Below are 12,423 nucleotides of genomic sequence, written 5' to 3'. Positions count from 1 at the left end.
TGTATCAAAACTCTGGTGATCTCAAAACAAGGGTTAAAGGCTTAAAAAAAATTAAAATTGCTTAAACTTTAACAGGTACTTTTTGATCCTCACTATTTAAGGCATATACTTATAAATTCAGCCTTAACCTGTCTGCTAAGTTGGGCCATCTCACCAAGTTCATATGCTTAGTGGAATCGTGCCATTCGGTACCAAACTGGAATTTTTTTAAAAAACAAATAATACCATGTGAGCAGAAATGGGAAAGGTATATTCTACAGATACCAGGATTTTTCAAGGTCAGTCCCATAACTAAAAGCTGGAGTTCCCAAAACATGCATTTTATTCTATTGATGTTAAGCAAATCTTTCACCTACCTCTCTCAGCCTTTTTTTCCCCTATCAAATTGGAGTTTAAATCCCTTGTCAGCTACTTATTTAAAAGAACTAGACAGATTATGTTGACAACCTTCTCACCTGAAATAAACATTAATAATGATCCCCAAACCTCTCATCCCTGGTAGCAATCACCAAATTCCATCAGAAGGTCTGAATAGGAAGCAATCACCTCCAGGTGCCAAAGTCAGCCAGGAATGACTCTGGTCCCACCCTTTCCAAACATACTCTTTATCATAAGATCTTAACAGAGAAATTTAAGTATGTTGCTACAGTTTCTGGAGAATTTGGGGCCTATTTGATACCTAGGGATAAAGTCATCTGCCCAATCTATTTTACTCCACTCTTACCTATTTTTAAACTTAAAAATATAACCAATGAGCCAGGAACTCTGTTTTCTCAGTGTAAGAAAAATGGGTCAGTCCCATGTACAGCAGATTTTTCTATCCTACCTATATCAAAGTACTTCTTCAACTGCATACTCCATTAAAAGGCCCATAATTAACTTACCTTTGCCTGCAAGGCTTTTACCTCTGCCTCTAATCTTTTTCGTTCTTCAACTTCTTTATTATATTTTTCTTTTAGATCTTCATACTTGGAACCTAAACACAGACAATGAGATACAGTTTCAGTCTGATCACTGATTTTGCAAAGAATCTTTATGATAGTCTAGAAATGAGTATCTTCCTATATCAGATAGAACATTTTGGTTAAGGCAACCGATACTGATCAAATTACCCAAATATCAAAATGCATAGAAACACAGGCCTTTTGAATATTCCAAAACTGAATTATTTTAAAAAATACCATAGACACATAAAGTGAAAAGCTTAAAGGCTTACTGATGGCGCAACCTATTTCAACAGATACACAAATGTATATGTAATTAACGGCTGCTTTTTGTTGTTGTTTTTAATGCTTAAATTAGAACCTGAATTCAACGTTGAAAGATTTCATTTCTTGGGTAGAATTAAAATCTCAACAAAAGAGCTATTTATACAAAGGGAAAAGAATCCTTACCGCTATAATACTGGCTTGGTGTGAGCGGAGTTGCAAAAATTTTTTGTGGTGTAAGGCATGAATTCAGAGAGACATCCGCAGATTGTGCAGCTTGTTGGCTTCTTTCAAGTTCAGATTTACACCTGTGAGAAAACGACCCGAGAGGATGCCACACCAGAGTCACAGCTGCAGAACACCAACACCATACATTCCCAGAGAGCAACAAACTGACAAAAAAACCCACCCTCTAAGAATTCCTACCACTGCATTTATCCGACAGACACTTCCTAAGAACTAACTTGTGAGACAGTCCTTTGTGTCCAAAGGAACTAGGTCTGGTTAGGAAAACAGAAATATAAGCCAGCCAACTGCAATGTGATAAAGGCTATAATGAAAATCTGTAATAACCACTATCATAGCAAAGAAGAGTTGGAAGGGTTGGGACACACTCCAATCAAAGCTTATATTCTAGGCCAAAGAAAGACACAGTGCTACCAAAAAAACACAAACAAACACACAAACAAAAACCCCAGAACTTAAGAAACACAGGAGGACATTGGTATCATTGAAGCAGGGGCTCAAATCTTGAAACTAGATAACATTACATATAATATTGTCATTATATTAATAACAGACTTTGGCAAGATCCTTTTGACCTACCTTCTAGAGAAATGAAAATAAAAAGAAAAATAAACAAATGGGACCTAATTAAACTTAAAAGCTTTCGCACAGCAAAGGAAACCATAAATAAGATGATGAAAAGACAACCCTCAGAATGGGAGAAAAATACTTGCAAATGAAGCAACTAACAAAAGATTAATCTCCAAAATATACAAGCAGCTCATGGAGTTCAATATAAAACAACAACAGCAGGGCTTCCCTGGTGGCTCAGTGGTAAAGAATTCACCTGCCAATGCAGGAGACATGGGTTCGATCCCTGATCCAGGAAGATCCCACGTGCTGTGCAGCAACTAAGCCCATGCACCACATCTACTGAGCCTGTGCTCTAGAGCCCGGGAGCTGCAACTACTGAGCCTGTGTATCACAACCACCGAAACCCGCGTGCCCTAGAGCCTGTGTTCCACAAGACAGTAGCCCCTGCTCACCACAACTGGAAAAATGCCTGTGCAGCAATGAAGACCCAACACAGCCAAAAATAAATATATAAATAAAAATTATTTTTAAAAAAAAAAATTTAAAAAATGGAAGATCTAAACAGACATTTCTCCAAAAGATACAGATAGATGGCCAACAACATGAAAAGATTCTCAACATCGCTCATTATTAGAGAAATGCAGATCAAAACTACAGTCAGGTATCACCTCACACAGGTCAGACCAGCCAACATCAAAAAATCTACAAACAATAAATGCTGTAGAGGATGTGGAAAAAAGAGAACCCTCCTGCACTGTCGGTGGAATGTAAATTGATACAACCACTGTGGAGAACAGTACTGAGGTTTCTTAAAAAACTAAAGACTACCATATGACCCAGCAATCCCACTACAGGGTATATACCTTGAGAAAACAATAATTCAAAAAGACACATGTACCCCAATGTTAAGGGCTTCACCAGTGGCTCAGCAGTAAAGAATCCACCTGAAATGCAAGAGACATGGGTTCAATCCCTGGGTTGGGAAGATCCCCTGAAGAAGGGAATGGCTAACCAATCCAGTTTTTTTTTGCCTGGGAAATCCCATGGACAGAGGAGCCTGGCAGGCTACAGTCCATGGTGGTCGCAAAAGAGTCAGACACAACCTAGTGACTGAACAACAACGACAACCCCAAATGTTCACTGCAGCACTATTTACAATAGCCAGTTCACGGGATCAACCTAAATGTCCATAGACAAATGAACGGATAAAAAAGATGTTCAAATATACAATGGAATATTACTCAGCCATAAAAGGGAAAGAAATTGGGTCATTTGTAGTGATATAGATGAACCTAGAGTCTGTCACATAGAGTGAAGTACGCCAGAAAGAGAAAAACAAGTATCATATATTAACACATATATAAGGAATCTAGAAAAATGGTACCGATGAACCTATTTGCCAGGCAGAAATAGAGAATGGACTTGTGGACAGAGGAGGAGGGAGAGGGTGGATGAATTGAGAGAGTAGCATTGACTTATATACACCACCATGTATAAAATACACGGCTAGCGGGAAGCTGCTGTATACCACAGGGAGCTCAGCTCAGTGCCCCGCGATGACCCAGAGGGGTGGGATGGGAGGCTGGGAGGGAGGCTTAAGAGCGTCGGGATAGATTTATACTTACAGCTGGTTCACACTGTTGTACAGCAGAAACTAACACAATATAATAAAGCAATTATACTCCGGTTAAAAATTAAATAAGTAGAAATTTTAAATAAATAAAAACATAGCCTTGATATACATACCATGCCTTTTATGACATTTTTTAAAGGCATATATAAAAATCAAGTTAACTTCATGCATGTAGTAAAGATACTGGCAGGAAACAGACCCAAAGAAATGGAGAAAGTGAGCTAAACACAATCATTCTCAGTAAGTGTGGAGCATTGGTTCCAAGACCCCTGCAGATGACAAATATCCAGGGATGCTCAAGTCCCTTATATAGAATTAGCAGTAACACCTTCAGCCCTTCATATCGTTAGGTATAGAACCTGAGGATACAGAGAACCTGGACTGTACACGTGTACAGAGGATCCTTACCATTTAAGTTCTAACACCTTTCAAGAGAACTCAATTCTTGCAGCTCGACCAGTGTCTCTGATTTTCCCTTAATACAAGAAATAAAATGAAGCTCCTTGTACAATCGCTAATGATGTGCACTATTCTCTTTGCCAAGGACACATTACTCAAAGCAGGGAGGGAAGAAAGGAACAAAGGAAGGGCCTCAGTGCCCTAGCTCCTCCCGGATCTAAATTCAATCCAAGAAGGAGCTGAAAAGGGTTATTCAGCAAATCAAATCACCTTCAAATTTACAATAGATAACACCTCTCCAACAGAAATGTTCTATTAGTGTGAAAAAAGTAACAAGAAATAAATGAATTCAATCTTAATATTTCACTCAATATTTTTGATATTATCATTTCAACTTACAATCAATGCAAAAATCATTAATAAGGTATTTTACATGTTTTTGTACTAAATCTTCAGACTTTGGAGTTCACTGTGTACTTCCAGCACACCTCCATTTACACTATCCACATTTCAAGTGTCCCATGGCCACATGTAGCCAGTGGCTACCATATTGGACACTGCAGGTCTATAGACTTCCCAAGGTATAAAAGGTTGGTGACTCCAGAGAGAAATTTTGAAGGAACTTGGAAAATTGGTGCTTCTTTTCCCTCTCAAATTCACATCTTATTCCCTTTTCCCTGTCTTTTCATTTGAAAAAGTTTATTAATTTTAATATTAAATAAAAATATACCCTGCTGTTAATTTTATAAACCTTTGCATTGCCTGTCTCCTAGGGGAAAAAAACCACAAACTATCACCACTAAAAAAATGTACTAAATTAAGCTCTTTTCTACTAGGTTTAATTTAGCTAAGCATCTCTTCCTCAAATGTTAAAATACAAATGTTTCTGTCTAAATTATTAAAATCAATATTTCTAACATTGGAACCCAAAATGTTGTTTTCAAAGAAATAATTATTCCAGCATACTAAAGTGAACTTCCTACTTCCCAAGTACCTGCTTTCCAAAACAAATGCTTCTTTCATTTATTCATTCAACAAGTATTTGAGGACCTGCAATTGCCAAGTGTTAGGAATACAGTGATGAACAAGACAGACAAAGATAAAGTTTAGGAAAACAAAGAACAAAATAGACCTTTATTTATCATTCTAACATTGCAATTTAATAGCCACCTTACCACGTGGATAGAAAACAAAATTAGAAGAAGACTGCTATGTACCTAAGTTATCATCTTCATAAAAAGACAAGCACACAATCAACCCTTGGTGCCTGCAGAAGGTGGGTTCTAGGACCCTCTTAAATACTAAAGGGCTTCCCTTGTGGCTCAGCTGGTAAAGAATTCACAGGCAATGCAGGAGACCTGGGTTTGATCCCTGGGTTGGAAAGATCCCCTGAAGAAGGGAAAGGCTACCTACTCCAGTATCCTGGCCTGGAGAATTCCAGGGACTGTATAGTCCATGGGGTTACAAAGAGTTGGACACAACTGAGCGACTTCTCACTTTCACTTTAAATACTAAAATGTGCAAAGGCTTAACTCTCATAAAAAATCACATAGGGAGCATCTGCATAATAACCTATGCACATCATCCTGTACATTTTAAATCACCTCTAGGTTACTTATAATACCTAATATAATGTATATACTATGTTAATAATTGTCAGCATACAAATTTAATTTTTGCTTTTGGAACTCTCTGGAATTTTTTCTTCAAATATTTTTGACCCTAGTTGGTTGAATCTGTGGATGCAGAACTCATTGAAATGAGGAGTCAACTCTTAATTTTTAAATGTCTTACCTTTCAAAAATATGTTTGCTTCGTAGGTAGAATTAAAATAACTGCAAGCTATGCCTGGAAAAGTTTTTGGTATCAAAATACTTACTAATTACAAATGGAAAAACAGTAATTTACAATCCAGAAATTCAGGTAACACCCTAACCAAGTGATGGTTTAAAAGTCAAATAGGATCATGTACCCTCTGATATGAACCACTGAGAAAAGCATGTCACTAGTTCTGTGATACTTTTACCAAAAATTCATAGCTTCAGTGTGACCCAGTGATTCTCTCCAGGATGACTTTGCCCTCCCAAAGGGCATTTGGCAGTGCCTGGTGACATTGCTGACTGTCCAAATTTGGAGATGGGGTAAGTGCTACTGGCATCTGGTGAGTGGAGGCCAGGAATTCCATGAATCCCGTGGTGAACAGGGCAGCCTTCCACAACAAAGAACAGTCCAGTCCCAAGTGTCAACTCTGCCATTGTTGAAAACAGCAGACAAATCCAAATTGAGTACTATTTTACAATAAAGGGGTCTAGTGCTCCTTAAAAATGTCAAAGTCACAAAAGTCAAGAAACCATCACAGCTTAGGGAGAAAAGAACACATCCACTAAATGCAACGTGGAATCCTGGCTCAGATCCTGGAGTACAAAAAGGACACTCCTGGAAATAGGAGTGTAAGGACATGGCTGGAAAAATGAGAGAAAGTCCAATAAGGTCTGTAGTTTAGTTAATGGTACTGAATTAATGTTTATTTCTGGTTTGGTCATTGTACCCTAGTTATGTAAGGTGTTAACTACTGGTTCTGGAAGTGTGAAGTTATTTAAAAATAAAATTTATTCTTAGAATTTCTAGGGGAACATTCACAGAATTAACATGGGCCAATTTGCCAGTCTTTTTTGCTTTTAATCTTCCACTATTAGAATGAGAAGATTCCATTTATAAGCTAGCAGTGCTCAAGTCCCACTAAACTTATTTTTTATTTTGATTAATGCCTCTAGTTGTTTGGGGATTTTTTTTTAATGGAAAAATAGTAATAAGCACTTTTTAAAAAATTGGTTAAATATGGCATTGAAATTGGTGGGATTTTTTCCATTTAACAAGTATTTTATTGGTTGCCTTTTATAAGACGAGCAGTTTTATTTTTTTTATTGGAGTGTAATTGCTTTGCAATATTGTGCTTAGTTTCTGCTGCACAATAAAGTGAATCAGCTATATGTATATATTCCCTTCCCTCTTAGACCTGCCTCCTAGCCCCCACGCCCCCATCCCACCCATCTAGGTCTTCACAGAGCACCAAGCTGAGTTCCCTATGCTTTATAGTAGATTCCAACTAGCTATCTATTTCATACAAGATAGTGTATATACATCAGCCCCAATTTCCCACCCCCACCTGCCCCAACTGTGTCCACGTGTTTCCAGGGCAGGAAAAGAGATGCAGTCAGAGAGTGAAATCAATGAGTTGATTATGTAATGCTTAAGATGGAAGATGGGTCTCTTGGATGGGGATCTCAGTGGAAAAGTCTTCCAGACTTCACTTCCCTCCTCTCCAGCTGAGATTCCGTGGCACCCAACTAGCACCCAACTTCAATCACTCTCTTCCACATCCTCAATTATTCCACTGTCTTCTATCCCATCACCCTTGCCCCCAAACCCTGAATCAATCCTCTTGGATATCTTCTCAGCATTTATATCCCACATGCTAAAGAAAAAAAAACAAAACACAAAAAACCCTCCTACAACTCTATAGACTGGTCCCACTATAAATTCCTGGCCTCCAATCTTAACTGAGCTCTCAATGCTCCTCATCCTTTGGAAATTCCCTAGTTCTCTCATTCTCTACAACAGCTTTTCCATGCAGAGAAGACACAAGCCATCAATATAAGCCACGTTTTAACTTCCCTGCATCTTTCCAGTAACCACTGTTGACAGTTTTGGAATTTATCATTGCACCCCCCTAGTAACAAACACAATGCCTGGCACGAGGCGGCTTAATAAACATATACTGAATAAGTAAACGAATAAGCCAGCAACCATTTAACAAATTTACACAGCCCTGAGCCATGAAACAACAGGACTGAGGCATATGAGAATTGTCCTCAGATCATTGTTCATTCCACTGGAAAGAAAAAAACTACACTATGTAGTAATAACATCACAAAAAGGATGCATCTGATAAATACATATAAAGACATCCATAATAAATACTATTCCCAAAAAAGTTACCTTTTAAGTTCCTGTTCCAGCTTTTCTATTTGTTTTTTGCTTGAGTTCAGTTGACCTTCTTGGAAATTCACTTGTGACTCCTTGACTTGAAGTTCATGAGAAATCTTCTGCTTAGTCTTCTCCAGATTTTCACATATTTCCATCAAGCTTTGGTTCTCCCTTTTCAGGTTTGCACCCTCAGTTTTTTCATTCTCAACCTAATGGGGATTGTTCAAAGGGAAATACATCACTTACTCATGAACTTACCAGACATTATCTGTGAATCTGAGTCTAATCCTGATGACTAATTTTCTGAGATACGAATGTAATAATCCAGAAGTCAATGCTTGATGAACAGAGAAATCCTAGATGATCTCATTTTGAAGTTTATTGATAGAAAAGTTTTACAAAGTCATGTATCACACTGTCTTTGGTTAGGTCTACACACACCAATCCTAGAGAGGCTTTAATATGCTTTTGAGAATTAAAAAAAATTAACCTTATAAACCCTCTCTTAGCTACTCATTTTCAAGTTCAGCTGCCAAAGCCAGTAAGTGTAAGAAATTGAAAAATTCTCCCACTAGCAAAAACGTTTCAGAAGCAGTAATTGTACTACTACTCTAGTATGCTGCTGCTGCTAAGTCGCTTCAGTCATGTCTGACTCTGTGCGACCCCACAGACAGCAGCCCACCAGGCTCCCTCGTCCCTGGGATTCTCCAGGCAAGAACACTAGAGTGGGTTGCTATTTCCTTCTCCAATGTGTGAAAGTGAAGTCACTCAGTCGTGTCCGACTCTTAGCGACCCCATGGACTGCAGCCTACCAGGCTCCTCCGTCCATGGGATCTTCCAGGCAAGAGTACTGGAGTGGGATTGAAAGAGTACTATTTTAAGTTTCCATTTACTAGTCCTGAAGAGATCTGGGAACTCCATGGTGAAAGCTCACTGTCTAAAAGCAGTATCTAGGAGACTTCTTTGGTGATCCAGTGGTAAAGACTCTGAGCTTCCTACACCCAGGGAGTGTAGGTTCGATCCCTGGTCAGGGAACTAAGATCCCACAAGCCGCACAGCCGCCCCACCCCCGCCAAAAAGCAGTATCTATTTGGGCTGCAAAGTGTTCTGATACTGACCCCGGATTCAGAGCCAGAGACTTTTGGCCATGTTGGTGCAGAATGCAAAAGCAATGTCCAATTCATGGTCCCTAACAGAAGTGAAAATGGAGCTCAGCACCCCTACAGAGGAGCACTTAAGCAGAAATGAGGACAGAGGATGGAGAAATATGGTAACCACAATAAAAAAGACTCAAAAGAGGAGAGGAGGGAGGATTACCACCTGAAGACAGCAAAATCATTTTTCTCTAAATTAAAAAGACCAAGATAAAACTGTTAATACAAATAATGAGTGAACAATTTTAAATACCAGCATTTCAGTGATACCTTCTGTTTTTGCTTCTGCAACGCAGCCTCCAGGGTTTCAAGCTGAAACTGCCTTTGCTGCCTTTCTTTCTTCAGTTTGTCGAGCTGTCCTTCAAGCTCCTGAATCTTCTGAAGAGCTCTTGTAGGCAAGCCTTCCTTCCATTCTTCCAAAGCCCAGCTCATTTTGCTCTCCTTTCTTTATTACTCAAACATTTATAAATAAACTGAAAAGAATTAACAGACTGTTGATCTTACCATAGTCAAAGGAAACTTACAGCCTCAGAGACAAACTAATCTACATAACCACCTCTAAGAACCAAATTTCAAAACTTCTTTCAAAAGATAACAAAGCATAGCATCCGTCTGGCCACCCTCCGCAAGGTGACTCCCAATTAACTCCGACTGGGAAGTAGTACACAATATGCTCGCTTGGTTTCACCTGGCTTTCTGTTTTCCTTATTTCTCATTTTCTACTTCTTATTAGGCTACCTGCTTTCTACCAGTCAGTTCATTTCATTATACAAGCTATGAATATTTTGCTATAAGGTTTCTGGGGAAATTGGTCTTACAGGACAAATAAGATGCATAAGTTATTTTGCAAATGCTCGTCTTTCTTCTCTTCATGTCATTAATTCCCACTCATACTCCGTCCCTCTTCCTCCAGGAAGCCTTCCCTGAGGACATCCATCATAATCTGGTGTTTTCTCCCCATCAGAGCCTCTTATGGCACAGGTACCTCCGTCGCCTCCCAGGTGGTTATCATTTGTTGAGTAGGTGCATGAATGAACAAGGGATGAAGGCCAGACTAGCGCTAGAATCACTGCAAAATGCAGTCAAGTCATTCTCCAGACCAGCCGTGACCAGGAATCAGGTATACAGCCTTAGTGAGTCAAATCCCTCCTCAGCTACAGGCAAGATGTGTGGCCTTGGGCATGTTATTTAACAGGTCTGTGCCCTGGTTTTCTCATTTGGGAATAATAATGGTGGTGACTCCCTAAACCTTTAGAACACTACCTCCTGATAAGCTTTGCATACATTTTAGCTATTATATTAGTCCCTGAAAACACTTTTTCATTTGTATATTGCTACCTATGGTACCAAGACAGAAATGGTACCTCTTTCTCAGACATATCTTAGAAAATTTAAGTCAGCCGAGAGAAAAGTATGGCAATTATTCTTTTCTCATTAGCCTTTAGAACTTAAATGGAAAGAAAAAGCATTCATTTTCCAGTTAGAGGATGAGAATCTGTTTCTCTTTTACTAAATGAAGTCCGCAAACAGTTTAGTGTTTTGTTTCAACCGACTTCATCAAGGAAATTATCAGCATGATTAAAAAATAGTTGATGAAAGTACTAAGAATAATAATTTTTTTCCAAAAATTAAAAGAGAAGCAAGGGTCTCCGAAAGCACATAATTTAGTATCAAGCCTTGGAAAGCAGTTTTCTCTGCCCTTCTCCCTTCCCCCTTAATTCTTTGAACATAGTATCTTAAACCCCATTCCCATCTACCCAGAAACTGCTTCAAGGAGTCTCATGCCTCTCCAGCAACAAAGACAATTTACACTTCCCCAATAGGCAACCTCCTCTATTATAAACTAGCTTGTTCATTCAAGAGTTCAGGGGTGGGTGTACCATACTTCAGAGGCACACAACTATAACTCCTAAACAATTCTGCCACCCATGGAAAGTATTACATCAAGACACCATAGCAAACAAAATATTAAAAGAAGCAATTTAAAAAGATGATTACAGACAGTGGAAATAAACAGAAGGACAACTGGCAAGTTAAATGCTTTTCCATTTCAAAGTCTAAGATACAGCAAAACATAATGGTTAAAGCAATCACCAGACCCAAGCTAATTTTGATTAGAGGGGTCTTCAACAGATTTAAGGTATCAATCATTCAACAATCTATATGGAGCCACTGGGGCAACAGGACCAAAAAAAAAAATGTAAACCTCAAGATGAAAGGGGCAAAGGGGGTTTGGAGGTGGAGGGTGGGGGTTGGGGTGATGAAGAAAAGCCCAGGATGTCAAGGTTCCTGCCAAAAGGATCTGCAGGACTACGCGCCTTCCAGAAATGCTCCTTCAATTTTAACCAAGTGGAGGACACTTTTCATGCTCGAATCACTCAACCCCATAAAGTGCCCAAAGAAACTCTTCTATGACTCGCGCACATCACGCACTGCAGGCCAGGTTCACATTTTCCCTTTATCAGAATCCCCCATCTTCGGCAAGAAACCCGAGTCCCCGCCGACAGAGCCACCGCGGAGCCTGTGAATGAAAACTGCTCCTCCAGACGAAGCTCGAGAATAGGACTCAAAGTCACTTATTTCTGAGTCCTCATCCCATAGCGCAAGCCAGATCCACACGGGCAGTCCAATAAATGAGAAAATAAACAGAAGGCAAGAGAGAAGAGCTTTCGCGACGAACAATAGGCACACCAAAGCGTTGCCCAGATGAAAACCCTCAAATCCCAACGTTGCATCTCCTCCAAGCAACAAAAGACTGATGTCCAAATTTCAAACAGGAGGTGCAGAAAGGCTGCCAGTGAAATACCCGCTGAGTTTCAAGTCCCTTACCGTACAGAGGAATCAGTTTTCCCCAAAGGGCGGAGCAAGGTCTCCTGACACTAGTGTAAGCCCACTTTCACCGGGAGCACAGGGGCGCCGAGACCCCTAAGAACCTGGCCCGGGGCCGATTCTCTAGTCCCTCGGGTGGGAGGAGGCAGCGGCCCGCGGCACCTTCAGCGCCCAGAAGCGCCATCCCACAGGCATCGCCGCCCAGGAGCCCCCAGCACAAGGCCAGCGGCTCCCTCACGCCCGCCGCCAGGGCTGGGACCCAAGAAGAACGCTCACCTTGCTGGAAGGAGAGGGCAAACCACCCTTCTGAAAGGCGAGTCCTTGTCCAGCCTCCGCGAGCAGGAGCACGGAGACCAATTCAAACTGCCCGCGGCCGCCACCCGTTGTCGATTCG

At 40.1% G+C, this 12,423-nt stretch overlaps 1 protein-coding gene across 1 annotated transcript in view; it reads right to left on the bottom strand.

The window, feature by feature from the left end:
- Window positions 1–12,422, bottom strand: part of CENPF (centromere protein F) — a 60,412-nt gene extending 47,990 nt beyond the window's left edge. The window contains exons 1-5 of the mRNA XM_081491317.1: window positions 12,306–12,422; window positions 9,471–9,673; window positions 8,059–8,255; window positions 1,395–1,516; window positions 885–976 (exon numbers count right to left, since the gene is read on the bottom strand). Of these exons, the coding sequence (XP_081347443.1) occupies window positions 885–976; window positions 1,395–1,516; window positions 8,059–8,255; window positions 9,471–9,632 (573 nt within the window). The 5' untranslated portion in view covers window positions 9,633–9,673; window positions 12,306–12,422. The remainder of the gene's footprint in view (window positions 1–884; window positions 977–1,394; window positions 1,517–8,058; window positions 8,256–9,470; window positions 9,674–12,305) is intronic.
- Window position 12,423: the final 1 nt, after the last annotated feature.

Source organism: Giraffa tippelskirchi, chromosome 5 (genome assembly GCF_054371585.1).
Source record: "Giraffa tippelskirchi isolate mGirTip1 chromosome 5, T2T-mGirTip1v1.2.pri, whole genome shotgun sequence".
Classification (NCBI taxonomy): Eukaryota; Metazoa; Chordata; class Mammalia; order Artiodactyla; family Giraffidae; genus Giraffa; species Giraffa tippelskirchi.
This window is presented reverse-complemented; position numbering and strand designations above follow the sequence as displayed.